We start from the raw sequence: 17,658 nt of genomic DNA on the forward strand, positions 1-17,658 counted from the left end.
CTCCAGACACTCCAAACCCGGCTATGTCTGCCCCAGACTCTGATGAATCTCTAGTAGGTAGTACATAGGCTGACTCACAGGGGATGCTCACTAAAGAATCACTGAGTAAATAATAAATTGTCCTTTCTGAATATGAGCAAGTGCATATCCGTTTCACTCCCTGCTGTGTCTTTAGAATGTAACACATTGGCTGACTCACAGGGGATGCTCAATGCAGACTCACTGAGCGATTAACAAATGTTCCTTCTAAAAGATGATTCAGAGTCTCTTGCTAACATCCTAGTCCAAACCATGGAGTTTCTTTTGTTTTCACATTAATAAAATGTAAAGGTTAAAATAAATGATCTGCAAAGTTTCTTACAGATGGGATGCTCTGTGATCCCGGGCATCCCCACTCTCTTGGGATCCTAAAAATACCATGTGATATCATTGCACCATTGAAAGTGTCATCTACATGCTAGAACCACCCAATTTTCAGAGAACATTGAATTATCAGTCTACAATACGTGAAGCAGACATCATCTTGACTCCATCATCCAGTCAGTTGGAAAAATTAAAGGAATTTGTTAATGAATAGTTAACCGAAGAACCATCCACCTTCATTTGTATAGACGGTCTACTGAGTAGTTCTTGTGCCAATTACTGAAGAAAGTCTGTGGAAGAGGAGCATTTCTCATCTGTGAATCACGATTCTAAGAAAATCTCTGAGGGCTGGTGTGAATACTTTTGAAAACACCAGTGCTTATTATTTCATGTGAGTTGTTGAGGAGATAAGGCATTGTTTATAGTTACAGAAATGTATAGGAAAATAGAACCCACACTCCCTTTTCTGTCTAGTTCTACTCTTTGGCCAGGGATATTTGTCTTGATTAATCATGATTCCAAAGTAACGAGTCAGAGTTTGAGGTCTTCATTACTGCTGGAGGATAATGAGCAAGGGGCAGGTGCCAAAGCCTAGGTGGATGGGTCGACTTTTGGGGACTCGGGTTCACATTTGTCTCTTTTGCCTGAGAGTGATTTGGTTGGCAGATGACCTCCACCTGTGATACCCAGTCCCCAGATGTTTACAGTTTGGCTTGTGAGGCTCTGCTAAAGGGACTGTTGTGAGCAACTGGCTGAGTGGATGGATACCAGAGGCATCCTTGTCATTTGATTATGTGAATTGGGTTTGCAGACAGTAATGTGATTCCTCTGAGAACTTAAGAAAGCCCATGATGCTATTAAACTAGGAATGGGTGGACTGTCTGGGGAAAGCCAGAGGCTGTAATTACAAGGGCTTTCCCAGGGCCAACTGGTACTCGAAAAACACAAAATCAAGTGGAGTCCAAACATAATCCAAATGTTAAATTGATCACATTACTCAGATATTTTTAAATCCTTCTTTAAAATTTTTTGAAATTAAAACATAATTACATCATTTTCTCCCTTTTCTTTCCTCCCTACAACCCTTCCAGTGTACCTCCCTGCCCTCTTTTCTTTCAAATCCATGGGCTCTCTTTCTTTACTTGTTGTTTCTTATGTTGATCAGATTTTAATTATGCTGTAATCAAGAGGTAGAAAACAACCCAAGGGAACGGACTGTGAACTATTTGCTGTTGGAAGTGGCTCTTACTGTTCATTACTTTTTGGGGCAGCATTAAATAGAAATTTAATTTGGTCCATGAAAAATGAGTAAAAAAGAAAGGTTTCTAGATTTTCCCCATAAACCAGTGGCCATCTGTTCTATGTTCCCTGGTCCAAGGGGCTAGGCATTGAGTCATTTATCGGCCAAGTGTTTCTTCCCCACCATATCTCATCTTCCCTGTGCCACTTAATTACACTGCATCTTGACACTGTCTCTCCTAAATATCACATGAGGCTATGGTTACCAATTATTACCCAGCTATCTGAAGGCTTTTTGCATTACTTGTATAGAAATTGTGGGTAGGAGAAGGGAAACTGTTTTTATGTAAGAAAACCTGGGTCTTAGAGCACCTCAGACCAAGGAGCTAAGTTTCACAGCAAGCCCTGGTGTTCAGGCCCTATTGCTCTAGGCCTTAGAAGTCAGTAACTTCAGGCTCCAGTGACTCAGGTTGGGGGCTTCTTGTTCCGGGCTTTAAAGCCCAGTGAGCCCCAGACCTTGGCAGCTATAGGAATCCTCAGCTTGCAATAGCAGTAGGTGTTGGCAGCATGAGGCAGCAAGTAGCAGCAGGTGGTATCTTCTATTGTTATAGCTCTTATTTGGTACTAGAGCTTTCAACAGAACAAGTATTACAGCTGTCAGCCTCAGCATCTTTAGAATCCCTAGCCCTTCATCTAATCACAACATCTAATGTGAAAACCCTTCATATAGTGTTGCAGCTGTTATAAAGGGCCGCTCAGGCTGATGTCTTGGACATCTAAGACTTGGTAGCTCTCTAGAATGTGCTTGTACCAATCCTAGACCTTTTCACAGAATTCTCTCTCTCTCTCTCTCTCTCTCTCTCTCTCTCTCTCTCTCTCTCTCTCCCTCTCTCTCTCACTCACTAAAAATGCTACAGAGGAAGCAGAGTCATTTAATACACTGACCCTTGTGATGACAAAAATCCAGTGTTCCAGTGTATGTTGTTTCTAATAGTCATGTCTGGGACAGTGCCTTTAGGAGCTACAGTTAAGTTTCAGTAGCAGGCAGCAGTGGCTGCCATGCAGCTTCTTCAAGGTGCCTGCCACATGCTCAAGTTAGCTAGTGTTGGCACAAAGAGGTCTAACTATTGATTTAATAGTTCTACCAATACAGTGAAGGTACCAAAGAATGGTCTAAGAGCTGTCAGGGCATCACGTAGCCCAAGCCCCCAATGTCTAACCTTATTTAAAGAAACATTCAATGACCAGCTTATGAAAAAGACTTCTCATTAATAGAAGCAATAATTTAATAGTATTTTCGGTGCCGTTATGGTTTAATTTTGATTGTCAACTTAATTAGATCAAAACTGTCAGGTGATATGCAAAGCATACCCCTAGAACTCTCTGTGGTAGTGTTTCCAGAGGGAATTGGATCATGAGGATTCTTACCTAATAAATGATAAAAACCCTTGATGGAATCATAATGTCCTGGAATTATTGGAAGGAGGTGGCAAAGGGTAAGAGGAGCCTCGTTGGAGTGAGTGTATTATTGGGTGTGCATCTTGGGGATGTATCTTTTCCTGGCTCCTTTCTATACCCCTTTTCCCTCTGCTTCCTGATTGCTAGGATGTTCACAGCTTCCTAGGTCACATTCTCACACTTACATGTTCTAACCAGCTTCTGAAGCCAAGTTACCATGGACTCGGTGTTCTGAAACCGTAAGCTACAATAAATTATCTTCCTTTAAGTTATTTATATCTGGCATTTTGGTCACAGTCAGGATGAAGTACAATGGTTAACTACACCCCTTTTGCTTCAGATGCCCTGGCATCTACTGCAGTAAGAGCAACTGGATTGTGGCTGATTTAAAACTTAGCTTTTCTTTATTCAGAAAGCAGACCTTTTCTATTTTTGCAGGTTGTTCTTATCCTCTCCTGTTTGTACAGAGGAAATCAAAATGACTCACCCAGCTGATGCTGAGTTCTAGTGCGTTTACTTCCCTGCTTTCCAAGATACATCGTGTAGATTTGTTGTTGTTGTTGTTGTTGTTGTTAAAAATCAAAGAACAAACAAACAAACAACAACAACAAAGCCCCAAACAAACAAATAAATTAAGCATTATAAAATGGAGGAAATCCTAAGAATTATTCATTCTGCCTCTAAAACCAAGAAGCTTCATGCTTTCCCAGACCCCCGAGACACGTAGCATAGTCCCAGGTGAGCTTCAATACTTAGTCTCTTTTCTAAGTGCTATGATGGGCTCTGTGACTGCACTTTTCACAAAGATTTGTCCTAGCCTGTCTGAGATACCAATGTTGAAGATCTTAGGGGAGAGGGAGAGGGAGGGTGAGCTAGAAAAGTACTCCTAACTAAAATTTCAAGAAGCCTTGTTTAAAATATTAGACCACTGGCATTAGGCTAAGGACCCTGTATATCACCACATCCCTTCCTCTTCTACCAGGGGACATTTTGATAGTGTCTGAATGTATTTGGCTGTGATAATTAGAAGACAAGGAACTTGCTTTTGGCATCTACTAGGTATAGACCAGACTATCTTGTGTATAGCCTACCTTTTTTATGTCCACTCCCTTACACAAAGGGTTAAGAAGAGGGAAATTCCATTGATAATTTTTGGCTTAAAATATTTTGCTGAAATGTCTTTATGCAAACCACCTCCTTTTCAGATAGTCTAAGTAGCTGTAGAAATTTCTGTAAGACACAACCTAATCCTAGAAAGGCTAGTGAGCATCTCTAATATGGGACTACATTGGGATGCCTTGCCAAGTTCTGTCATCCTTAGAACCTAGACTAACAGGGAAAAGGCAATGGAGACTTTTCTAGGGGAGAGTTTGTGCCCATCCAATGGACTTTTACTGCTTGAAATAACCAGCCTACACATTCTGTTGTTGCAAATTGAAATGGAAGATCATGTGGTCTCATCTTTCTAATCAAGCTGAGAAAACGACATTTTAGTCTACAGGAAAAGCAATAATTCTGGAAGGTTAACGAGAATGCATTAGATAGTGCAAAGTGACACTGTATTTATAACTAGGGCTACATATGGCATGTTAGCACCCAGAGGCGCCAACCATTGCATAGCAGCCATAATGAAACAGAACAAAACAGAATAATATTCCAATTCCAAATGTAAGTCTTCTCTATTCCCTCACATGAACAGCCATCAGGAAAGTAAGTCAGTTGTTTTCTCTGATACTCTTTACAAGCATGAAAGATGTCTCTTGATCGGGTTGTTGGACGGCTCCTCTTGAGAAAAGATGAGGGAATAGGTCACATAACCTGAAGATATTGCTTAGCAGAGTTTTGGCAAGACTACCAAGAGTCTAAAATAAGAAAGTTAACACCAAAATTTCACTTTATTATGTTTTGATTTCACAGAAAATGCCGACTTGTAAATAACAATAGTTCTTTATAACAACCTACGTGACACTTTTATTAGCTTATGGAAGTGGGAGGTTTGGTTAAACAGGAATCCATGGGAATATTGGGGAGAAAGGAAAAACAAAACAGAACAGCCAGGGCTGGAAATTACTATAGTTTAGAAAAATAATGATCATGTTGGATTTCAACCTACTTGTCACTTTGCTGATCCCCAGACAAATATAAAGTCCATCCTCAAGGGTCAGTGAAACTTGTCTCTGCCTCAGGAGAAGGTCAAAGTCACGTTGCCTCACCTGTCAGCTCACAGTCAAGCATTTCTTTCCAGAAGTCCAACACATGCCTGCCTGGCTATTTACCAGTTTTTGAAGTATCCAGGTCTGTTTGTGAAGTGCAATTGTTGCTCTTAAGATGAGAAAACCCAGATTGTAATAAAGAACTAGTTACAAAAGAGGATTCTGATCCACTGGACACTTCTCTGAGTGTTTATTTTGAAATAGTGCAAGAGGTATGTGTGCATGTGTTTGTGTGTTTATGTGTGTGTGTGTGTGAGGGATGGATGAATGTATTTCAGCTGTGTGAGACACAAGCCCCAGGCCAAACTTGAAAAGCTGAGAATATGGTCCAGGGGTGTTCAAGCACAGCCATGCAGGGGCTCTGAGATGGTCTGCTGTAACTCTACCACTGATGGCAAGGATCTTCTCTAAATTATGATGCCTGGGATAGTCACTGGGAAGCTTGGTATTCCGACTTGAAAGATTATCTTTTTTGAAAAAAAAACCCAACACTTGAGTTTGTTTTGTTTAATAGCAATAATTCTAAGATGAAGGAATATAGTAGTGACGGTTTAAAAATAATTTTGCAATAAATGTTGATAATTTCAAGTATAAAGAACTATCCAATGGGTTCTTGAGTTCTATCCAGGGCCCTTGAGTCTCAGGAAGAAGGTGCTTGATGGGAGAGAAGCGACAACATCAGAAAGGGCAGGCATGACCAACGAGAATGGAAAATGCCACTGCCCATGATTACAGAACTTGACCAGTCATTTGAAAGGTGGCCAAAGCTGTCCAAAGCTGGCAAGTTCTTTTCTCCATATCTGGTTCCATCACCTGACATCACTCAAATGTAATAACTTCACCTCTCAGGTGTCTGTTTCAACCTGGTGATGCCCAAATGTTCCGCAGAGCCTTACACCATCCTGACCCCTTCCCTGCCCTTGGAAACCTGTCAGGCAGTGAAGGAGCACACTGGAATAGAGCATGCTTATGGTTCCAGTCTTTTCCTTTCCTGCAAAGGCTAAAGACACTTGAGGGGAGAACTGACCCCTTGAGAGAGGACATTGATTTCAGCCTAGAAGGGGTCATGGGAGGGTACTATAATTGGAAGGTTACTCGACAAAGCAAGTGTCAAGACAATAGACAACTGTCAGCAATGCAAACAAGTTTAGTAAAGAAAATCCATTGGGAAAAAAAATCCATTTGCAGGCTAAGTCTTAGGGTTATGTTATGATTATTCCATAGAAACCCTAGTTAACTAGACAAGATGTATTGTGAAAATATATTCCAATAGTATAGGAAATTAATTAAAGTTAACCAAGGCCTAAGGAACCAATTTTAGTATGACTTTAATTTGCAGGGGGGCAGGAGGGGGAGTTTGACCTGAATGGACCTCTTCCTTATTTTGTTTTGCTAATAAAGTGTGATAGAATTTTCATAATGACCCAAGATAATCAAGGTCTTAGAGTATTTCAGACTTCCAGAGTATCAATCTTCCATTAAGTCCTAAAGAAAGTGAGTTTGAAGTTATTGTTTTAATTGTTTATATTATTTTCAAATATAAATGTCCTCTTTTTGGAAATAGAAACAGATGGGATCATTTCACTTGCTTTTTCCTCTTCTGCCCCCGTCCCCCCTGCAGTGAGACCCACTGCCCTCTGCAGGGACTGGCCCCATGTCTTCACACACTAGAGCCAAGTCTACAGGCTTCAAATGGATAGGCCTTGTTTCTTTGATGCTTATCAGAGGGATATATCTCAGCATAAAAAGAAAATCAGGAATCTAACATCTCAGCAATAATAATTAAAAAGAGATAAATATCCACTGGAGGCTAAAATTCTGTAGTCTCTGCTCAGCCCATCTGAGGGAAACTTGTTCCTTTGAATGGACAAACGAACCTTTTTCAAGTCCTGCTTATGTGGACACTGGGGTCCCAGCTGCTGTTTGCAGGAATCCCTTCAGGTCTCCTGAGTAGTTTGCCCTAACTGGGAGGAACTGCTATCCTGTAGAAAGCTTCCCCATCCTAAAGATATCCATGGACTTAAGAGTTCACTGTTAATTTAGTAGCATAAAGAGATGGTGGCTTTGGGACCCTCATGAGAGCTTTCCCAGTGTCCAAGATACCGGAAGCTGTGACCCCACCAGGTCTTCCCTGTGCTAAGCCCTGAGTTGCCACTTTCCTGCTCCTTGTTCCTGTTTACTGACGTCATGATACGCCAAGAGAACAGATGGAGATGTGGCTCAGGGGCAGAAGCACTCGCCTGGCAAGGACAAGACCCTGGTTTGACCCCTGTCACTAGAAGGGGAGGGAAGAAAGGGAGGAGAGGAGGACAGACTTGGGTTCAGTCATTTTGAGATGGGTGAGAAGCTAATATCAGCTCTGACAAGAACACCAGCCATTTGCTGTCCATGAGCTTTAGGCTGAGTGATTTGTACAAGGATGGAAAAATGAAGACCAAGTATGAGATATCAAGAAAGTACCAGTTGATGCTGACTGTATACTGGAAGACATCCTATTAGCTACGACAGCTCTACGAAGAATTTATATATAGAAGAAGAACCAGATTGTGCAGTCTGAAGAGAAGTAGACTTATCAACTTCATTTTCTTTCATCTAACACCAAAAGCATAAATTGGGGCCTGTGGCCACTCCATTTTCTCTGAATGTCCTCTTCTGGCAGAAGTCAACCCCTATTTCCACATTGATATTCCTGTAACTACAGCTGTATTGTTTAAATATGGTCTCCAAGTTACAGACTGCGTGTAATATGATACAGTCCTGTTACCAGCTTTAAAGGATTCGTCCTGTGCTATCTTACTCTAGGCTGCATTTCTCACATCTTGCAAGCATTAAACAAACACAGGACTGTCAGGCCTTAAGGTTGGTGAATCCTGGCCAATGTTCTTCAACATACAACATAACTTTCATGGGATTCTGAGTATGGGAGAGTGGGTCCCAGGCTCTGAAGAGCTCTCTGTCAGCAGTATACTGGTCCTCAAAATGGGCATGCGCAAAGTAGTCTTAGTCAAAAATTTCACTGGGATTTTACTGCTTCCTTTCCTTTCCTTTCCTTTCCTTTCCTTTCCTTTCCTTTCCTTTCCTTTCCTTTCCTTTCCTTTCCTTTCCTTTCCTTTCCTTTCCTTTTTTTTGCCATACAAGCACATTTATGATATTCCACTCACAAAGTTATTATTATTTTTTAAACCATATTTACCCAGTAGTTAAATAATATTGCTAGATCATCCATTCCCTTTTCAGATTCTCTCCAGAGCACACTGAGAAGTCTCATCTCTTAAGAATCCTTAAACTGATGGGACAGTGAGGAATAGCAATCACTTTCTAAGGTGTTGGCTGACAGGAAAGTTCAAAATAACACAGTCTGAAAGGACAAACATTCTCACCCTATTATATCCAATATCCAATAAATATCCAATAAATTCTTTGAAAACATACATGTTTTAACCTGATGTTTATTGGAAGCCATCTTTCTCTAGACAGTCACCAAGGATGCTATCAACAGCTATCACTTAGTTAAAGCCCTTGCTTAGTTTTTTTTTTTAAATCCGAGGAAATTTTGGTGTCAGCTGATTCTGCTTTCCATCCCTACCCTGAGCCCCAGGGAAGCACAGACTTTCTGGACTGTTAGAATCTGGGAAGACACAGAGGAAGCTCCTTCGCTATGTGATGTTTCTCCCCGAAGCCAAAGAGGAAAAAGGAAATGTCCAGGTGACAGTGGTGGGGGGCCATGACCCTCCTCCTCTAACAGCCTGTCATGCCATTTCCAAAAAGAAATCAGCAGGAAAAGAGGTGACATCAGAATGCCCAAGATAGACAGAATAGGGTGTACTTATGTGCAGCAGGTGGTTCCCGGTCCTGGCGCCCCCAGAGAGGAGAAAAGGGGTTTCTGTTGAGATGAAGGCTTCATGCCTTAAGAAAGAGCCCCCTGAAAACAACCCAGAGGTCCAGTGTCTTTGAAGATGTAATTGGAGTCCTTGAGGGAAGAAAAGGCGAATATGACCTCTGCTGAGGTCATGTAGGAGTCGCCCAGTCGGCACTCTTGGGGGCCTTGCATGTGTGCACGTCCAGGGCCTCCAGGCAGTCCTGACAGCGCACGGCACAGCACCAGTGGAATTTACACTCACACTTGGTCATCCGGGTGACATGGGATGTGTCATAGCCTCTCCCACAACACATAACTTCGCAGCTGTCCATGCCTCGGGAAGTCAAGTTGCACACACGACCTGCTGTACCCAGGGAGCCTGGAAGACAAGCCAGAGAGATGTCACTAGAAACATCTGGGCAGTGCACAATAAGCCTTGACAGAAGAGTCATGAGATTCATCCTGGTGAACAGAGCCTAGCCCAACTTCCTCCTAGCTTTCTGAATCTGTGTTCTATAGGCCCCTGTGTTGCAGCTGAGAGGTGTCCAGAAGGTATCGGCTAGAAAAAGTGGACAAGATCCTTTGGCTTTTCCTTAGTAATCTGAATCTAAAGCTCTTACTTTTACCTGCATTGACTTTCCATATTGCCATTAGTGGGCCTTACATCGAAGGGCTATTGGGTGAGCATGGCTAGATAAGAAAGTAAAAAGGACTTATCCGGGTTCTTCCTCTTTTAACTTCAAATCACAAAAAGGAAGCTGTGGCCAAGGCCAGCTTTCTCCAAGCGTAGGAAGTATTGAACCTTGAAAAGGAGAAGAGCCCATTTCCCTAGACCTGCTTACACTTAGTGGACAGAGAACCCAAACTGTACCTGCTGGGGAACGGGTCTCATTCATGTGAGGCTTTGAGGAGGGAGGGCATCGCCTGGCTTTGCCTATCACTACAGGAAGTGTGTGAACTACCTATTTGAGGCCATAAATCCTACCCTTCAAAGAACAAATGTAGCCTTATATCAATGTCACATTAGTTAATCAATGTTACATTTGCTAAATGGAGTCCTGTTTCTTAAAAAGGAATTTCAAAGACAGAGGTGGGTGTGGTGGCTCACATATATAATGTCCAAAGTCACTGCAAAATTTATGACCAACCTGGTATACATACTGTGTTCCAGAGTACTCCAGGACATATCATGATCCTCTATCTTAAACAAAGAAATAAGACGTACAAAGAATATAATAAAACCTTTTATTTACTTTGTCCCTGGGATAATCAAGAGTACCTGACAATTTCAGAGAGTTTCCTTCAGCTGGCAATGACTTTTTTTTTTTTTCAATGATCTTTCAAGATGAGCCATTGGTTGCCATGGTTTTTGCCATCACCCTCTTCTTTTTTTAAAAAAATTTTTTTAAATATTTTTTTTATTATGTATTTTCCTCAATTACATTTCCAATGCTATCCCAAAAGTCCCCCATACCCTCCCCCGCCATCACCCTTTTCATTGGCTCAGGATAGGTACCTGAGTCATCCCAGTTCAGTAAGGTAGAATTCCTAGGAGAATGTTGCCATACATAAACTCAGTAGCCCCCAGCTCCTTGACTCTAGGCTGAGCTCTGTGGATAGGCAGAGAGCCACAGGAAGATATGAATAAAGCACATCAGGAAAAGGAATCCTGTCAAGTTAGACTATTATTTGGTTCTGTTTCCATCTCTTCTGGAGGCCTGGCCACACACTGACCTTGGAGGACCTAGAGATGCTAGCATTTTTCCTATAAAGTGGTTTGAACACAGTCTCTTGGGTATATGAGGCAAGCAGTCTGCCAATGAGCTACAACCCCAGCTAAAGCTTGCTATCCTTCTATTAACTGCCCCTTTTAGCTTACTAGAGGTTCCTATTTCTATTACAACCCACAATGCTACATAACTGGCAAACACGCAGAAGAAAAATAAGTACAGGGAGAAAAAGATAATGAATTGAGTTTTTTCACTTATACCTTGTGACACTGTTTATCACTCTCTGTTCTGTGTGGAAATTATCTGTGTGAGTGTCATGCTGCTCTGCCTGTGCAGAATGAGCAGGGAAACAGCAGGGTTCAGGCAGGGTATGATGAGGTCAAGAAAAGCAGAGTGTGGGCCAGACTTGCTGTGCGTGATCAGCTGCGGAAAGCAGGAAGACAGGCAGAGGAGTTTCCTGAGGACAGGAAGGATGGCAGAGGGCCGGGTCGGGGTGGAGGGTGGGTCAGCCAGGATGGCCCTGAGCCTACATCATGCTGAAGAAGCAAAGGGTTAGAAGAGGGAGCAGCTGGGCCTGGATTCAGGGTGACCATCAGGACAGTCCCCTAAAAAAATTCACCGATTGTGCAAAAGGAATGCACACTGCCAAATGCTGCCTTTTAACATCACACCCATTATTTCATCTGATAGACATTTAGCAGACATAAATATGTATAAGATGCTGTGTTGGCTACTTGGGGTTTGGGAGGCAGGGAAAATATAGTGACTAAGACACTGAGCAGAGGTGTAATGTAGTGAAGAGATAGATGTGTGTGCAGACACTACTGCAGCCTCCAGATCATTATCTCATCTGCTAATGACCTACTGGAAACCACAATAGAATCATATTCAGGGTATCATGGCAGACAAAGCTCAGACTGTAAAGCCAAGGTTTAGGGTATAGGCAATCAAGGGTCTGCTTGTAGTGTTGGCATGTGTCAACTGTATGGTTGTGGCAAGTTATGTAAGTGTCCCCTTCCCCTCTTTCAAAGCTAGCATAAAATCAGCTCATTCTTTCATAGCAAGGATGGGATAAAATTAGATGTCTAAGTGTCTATCATAATAAGTGCTCAACACATGTTAACCATCCATTCATTATTTAGCAAATGTTTATTGAGACCTAATTATCAGTGAGCAAAATAAAGATGCCGTCCTGAGGGGCTTGAATTATTATCATAATGATATTTCTTAGTATGAATATTAGTGTTAGGGAAGGGGACCAGGTAAAGCATCCTCAACTGCATGGCTTTAACAAGAAGGTGGCACTAGGGAGACAATGCAGAGGATGAGTTGATGTTTAGGGAAATAACAGGATGCAAGACATTTCTAGGCACAAGGAGCTCCTAGCAGAAATGCTTCAGACAGGTTATGAAAGTACAGATTCAGTATGACTGAAGAATAGGGTGTGTACTCTACAAAATCTTAGAAAAGAAGACTGGAACAACAGGTTCAAGAATCCTTTGCCTTGGCAGAGCTTTGATCTTAGTCTATGGCGGGTGAAAAACCAGTGTAGATTTTAATCCAAGAAAAACATACCTAAGTCTGTTAGAATGACTGAGAGAAAGGAGGCCAAATGTGTGCTCCGAGAAGCATCTAGGCAAGAGTCCATGAGGAAAGACAGAAGGACAATGGCTGAGAGGCCTCAGAGGCTATGCCATCAGCATTTGGCTATCTATTGAAGTATGGATAGAGGTGGAGGGGTCATGTAGAAAATGACCAAAACATGTTCATTTGGCTCCACAGTTAGGACAGAAGAATACACTTGGAATAATGCTATAGGTTAAAGGGAGAGTGGAAGGAAAGGCTGTGTGGGAGACGGTCAAGTCCTCAAGGAGCATGATGGTGAAGGAGACTTAAGACAGCTGTGGGGACTGAGATAGATAAAGCTAGGACTTCAAGATCATTTCAGGCCTTAAGTATTTGGGCTAATCATTACACATCAATATGACACAGGCTTTCCTAGTCTTTATTTAGACAGAGAATAGAACTGGGATAAACTAGTCATGGATATTTGAAGTTGGGGTGGTGATATTTCTTATGGGGGGGGACCAAAGTATATGAGGAAGCATCTAGAATACCAAGCCTCTTTCATATTATAAATTGAGCACAAGTTGTATAGATGTGTTTAATTGAGAAAACTCCCTATATTATGGTTATAGTGAATGCAGCTAGGGTTATTTGAACTTTCCCACGCATGTTATGTATGATAGTAGGGAGAAAATGAGGAAGACAGAAGTGATGAGGAGGCCACACAAGCTAAGAGCTTTATTCGAGGGGCAGAAAGGCATTCCACATTGCTGTGATTCAGTGGTCAGTGGTCAAAGGGGAGAGCAAAAGAGCTGAGGCTGAAGATGTTAGTAAAAGCTGCATTGTTAACGGCTTTAGATAGCAGGGCAGGGGTTTACATTTTACTATGTGAGCAACAGATTTCCACTGAAGGTCTCCATGCAAAGAGGAATATGGTTTAATTTGTGTTTGTGAAGGCAGAGCCATGTGTGGAGATTGAATAGATTGAAGCAAGTCAAAATAAGGGCACAGAGATAAGTTAGAGGCCCATCCAGAACTGGGATCCAGATGCAAGATGGCCTGGATTAAGACATTGATGGTGAGAAAGAGAAGTTAGTTGAAGAGACAGGGCCAGTAGATATGGTGAGTGATAGATGAATGGGAAGGGGACAAGAAGGGTCCAGAGGGGATTTCAGGTCTAAGCAGTCATATTGGTACTAGTAATTCCCCAAGGAGAGAAATGCCTGGGAGGGGAAGACTTTAAGTACCAATGAGTTTAGTTGTTAGCATATTGAGTTTGCTGTGACTAGGGAAATGTTCACTAAAGATACCGTGGGATTCAGGAAACAAGGTGAAATGGGGGTCATGGGCTTGGTCATCTTTTTCAGGAGGTAGAAACTGAGGCTAAAAGTCTGTGAGTGAGACCGCAGCACTCCAGGGGTGATTCGTTTTATAATGTTTTGTGTTTTGTCTTTAAGTCTTGCATACCAATAAACATTCTTCATCTCACCAAACCATAGCTGTCAAACTCTGTCAATACTGTGACACATCTGAATTCTTTGTCTTCCTCCTGGGCTGACAATCTGAGAAGGCTGGTATGGGGTAGTGACCTGTCTTGTTTCTGAATCAGGCTGTGGGGCCTATATAAAAAACCTAGTGGCCTTTTCCCACTGACCTGAATGAAGCCTAAGGACATCTAATTGTTTCTCAAATGCAGAACTGGGCAGGAAGGACTTCCTCTGAACCAAGTATTGGCTGTCAAATTGAATCCACACCATCCAAACTCAGGGAGAAAAGGCAGGAAAAGGCAATGGCCATTGGAAATTTTTCATCTAAATATGGTTTCAGAGCCAGACCTGGTAGCCTAAGACTGGGATAGAATGATACTGAATCTAGTTACCCCTGGGCCATGGAATAAGTTAAAGGCCGGCCTGAACAACTTAGGAAGACCTTGTCTTAAAGTAAACTGTGAAAAAAGAGAGCCGAGGATGAGAGCTTACTGGTTGAGTGTTGCCTAGCATGTACAAGACCTTGACTTTAATCTCTAGTGGAATTTAAAAAAAAGTATATCAGTTCATTGTTCCACTATAAAATGCTCAAAAACAGAAGACAGGCAAACATGCCACTCACCACTGCTTTCCAAACGGGGCTTAATGAAGCCAAGAAGAAGGAAGATAAAAGGGAGCTTTTGAAGACTGAGGGCCACTGCTATAAGAACAGTGGTGAGGTCATAGCCTACAGCTGTAATGGCCCCCCTGAGGTACTAGGGTATAGGGAATGGGCCAACAGGGAGGCACAGAGCATTCTATGAAGTAGGAGAGGATGAGGATGCCTAGGGGAGGTCTACAAATTGCTCCCTCTTTGGAATAAAGCTCTAATTAGATGTAATTCTAGACTGGAGGGCAGAAGGGCAGTTTAGGCACCTGTGCCACTAAAGTGGAGTGTGGAGCTGAGTGCAGGCTCTGTGAAACTGGCCACTGTTGCTTCCCTTTAATGGAATCATAGAGTGCTTGTTAAGACTCAGAGCAGTGGAACTGTGCTATGATAACGACCTACCACCAATATTTCTAAATCAGAGTGGCACCACTATGTTTAGAATTAAAGACTAGAATGAAGTTTATGTATCCACACGTGTGCATGTGTGTTCATTAAGTGGCTTGCTGGATTTTATCATCTGTCTCCTTTCTTAGTTTTACATATGCTTGGCCTAAGTACCAATAGGGTAATTAATGAGTCACTCACTCCTGCTTGGTCCATTGCAGAGCCCATGAGAGGAACTCAGTTAAACTTTCTCACCTTAAGTCTTAGGGCAGGCTTCACATGATCAAAACTGAACAGTGGTGAGGATTATTCATATTTTCTCCTCTTCTTTTTTTTTAAAAATCAATTTAGTCTCTTTTTTTCTCTCTTTACCTTCCATATTATGTTTTATATCTCTTCTCCATTTTTGTTCATAACCAGAGATATAAAATTTATAGAACATTTATATAGTTTAGACCCTGTGATGAATGAATGAATTCCCACAAACTTATGAGACAGATATTGTTACCATGATTGATCTTTAAATGGGGGAAACAGAGGTCATGGAGGGGCAGTAACTTGCTCAGAATTACACAGATAGCAAATGGTGGGTACCCTTAGAACAGAGCATGAATTATACTTAAAAATAAATAATAAATAATAATAAACAATAAATTCTCTTTCCTGCTCTGTCCCTTAATTTTTTTAATCATACAAACTTATAAGATGCATGTAGGTGAAAACATCTAAAATCCCAGCATTAGGGAGACTGAAGCAGGAAGATCATGAGATCTAGGGTAGCCTGATCTAGATAGTGAGACAATATCCCCAAACCCAAATGTGGGGATGTAGCTCAGTGTTGCAATACTTGCCTAGCACAGATGAGGCCATAGGTTTGATCCTCAATACTTCACACCCCATCCCTACCTCCTCCAAAGAACTTACAACAAATCTGATTCATAGCCTTTAGAGGGACTGGGGGCACATATTTTTTTTCAGAAATTCATGATGTTCTCACTTAAGGTTTTGTGAGAAAATAAAAAGGGCTGGTTAACATGGTGTACTAGGCTAGGTTTCCCATAAACTGATATTCTCTCTTAAAAACAATTATGTATTTAAAACATATTATGTATTAAACAATTATGTATTAAAACCAATGTATGTTACAAGTGGAGGCTCACAACCATCCATTGGACTGAGCACAGGGTCCCCAATGGAGGAGCTAGAGAAAGGACCCTGAAAGGAACTGAAGGGGTTTGCAGCCCCATAGGAGGAACAACAATATGAACCATCAAGTACCTCCAGAGCTCCCAGGGACTAAACCACCAACCAGAGTACATAAGGAGGGACTCAAGGTTTCAGCCACATATGTAGCAGAGGATGGCCTTGTGGGACATCAATGAGAGGAGAGGCCCTTGGCATTGTGAAGGCTCTATGCACCAATATAGGGGAATGCCAGGACAGGGAAGTAGGAGGGGGTAGGTTAGTGAGCAGGGGGGAGGGGGGTGGGATGGGGGGCCTCAGGAGGGAAATGAGGAAAGGGGATAAAATTTGAATTTAAATAAAGAAAATATCTAATAAAAATGGCAAAAAAGGGAACAAAACAAAACAAAACCAATGTATGGGTTACGTGTGTATGTGTGTGACTGTATGAGACAGAGTGCAAGTGCAGTATGCGCAGAGGTCAGAGGACAGCCTTGGATGTTGGGCCTTGCCTTCTACCTTGTTTGAAACAAGGTCACACTTGTGGACTTCCTCACTATCTTAGTCTGGATGACCCCTGAGCTTCCAGTGTGCTAACAGATACAATCACTACCATATCTGGTTTTTACATCAGTTCTGTAGATCCAAACTCAAGCTCTCAGTCAGCATAGATAGTAGTTTAAAAATAACAACTAAACATCTGAAAAATAGGTTCAGCTAATGGTCGTCTTACTTAGGCCTCCCAAATTGTCATCTTCTAAGGTCAAACATATACTTGGGTGCTTTTTCACTAACACACTTATTTTAAAAAGTCATGCAACTTCATGCCATTCTCTTGTTTTGCTTTGATGTATGTGGCTCACATGTTCTTTTGCTTTGGTTGTGAAGTGTGCCCAGATGTGTTGCCAGCCTGGTGACAGTGCTCAGTCCCATGATGTAGAACACTATGGGTTCAGACTCCAGATTTCCTGTCATCTTTATCCCAAACAGTGGTTCAGATTGGCTGCCCAACCTCTATGTCCATCAATAAGCAGGCAGTCTCTGCAGACAGGGAGGGCATATATCATGGGAAGGTGTAAGATGCTGCTTCTGGCTAAAGGAACCTTTTTTTTCTTCCCCTACATTATATTCCCATCCCAGCTCACAGTAAGAACTCACATATGCATGGGAAAAGAAGCAAAGAATGGAAGTTTCTAAATCGCATGTGTTTGGAACCACATATCATATTTGGTGGGGCAATATCAAGGGAACTTACAGAACCAAGCATCCCATCCCCAGAGCTATAAAATTAATAATGGAGTCAGGGTTCTCAGTGTAAAAACATTTCTGTCTCCACCAACATGCATCTTCCTGACAGCAGAGGAGGAACAGAGGGCTTTGGCTAATAGTTCCCAGACCCATACCTCTGGAACCTGGAGGAAGGGCGCTGCTCACCCCCTTTCCTCTCCCTCTCCCCCTTCCCCTCCCCTCCCCCTTCCTCTCTCCCTCCCCCTCTTCCCTCTCTCCCTTTGCCTGTATCTTCAGATTC

General features: G+C 42.1%; 1 protein-coding gene across 1 annotated transcript in view; it reads right to left on the reverse strand.

The window, feature by feature from the left end:
- Positions 1–8,706: 8,706 nt before the first annotated feature.
- Positions 8,707–17,658, reverse strand: part of Wnt2 (Wnt family member 2) — a 41,512-nt gene continuing 32,560 nt past the window's right edge. The window contains exon 5 of the mRNA XM_021164957.1: positions 8,707–9,511. Coding sequence (XP_021020616.1) covers positions 9,282–9,511 — 230 coding nt within the window. The 3' untranslated portion in view covers positions 8,707–9,281. The remainder of the gene's footprint in view (positions 9,512–17,658) is intronic.

Source organism: Mus caroli, chromosome 6 (assembly GCF_900094665.2).
Source record: "Mus caroli chromosome 6, CAROLI_EIJ_v1.1, whole genome shotgun sequence".
NCBI classification, from domain to species: domain Eukaryota; kingdom Metazoa; phylum Chordata; class Mammalia; order Rodentia; family Muridae; genus Mus; species Mus caroli.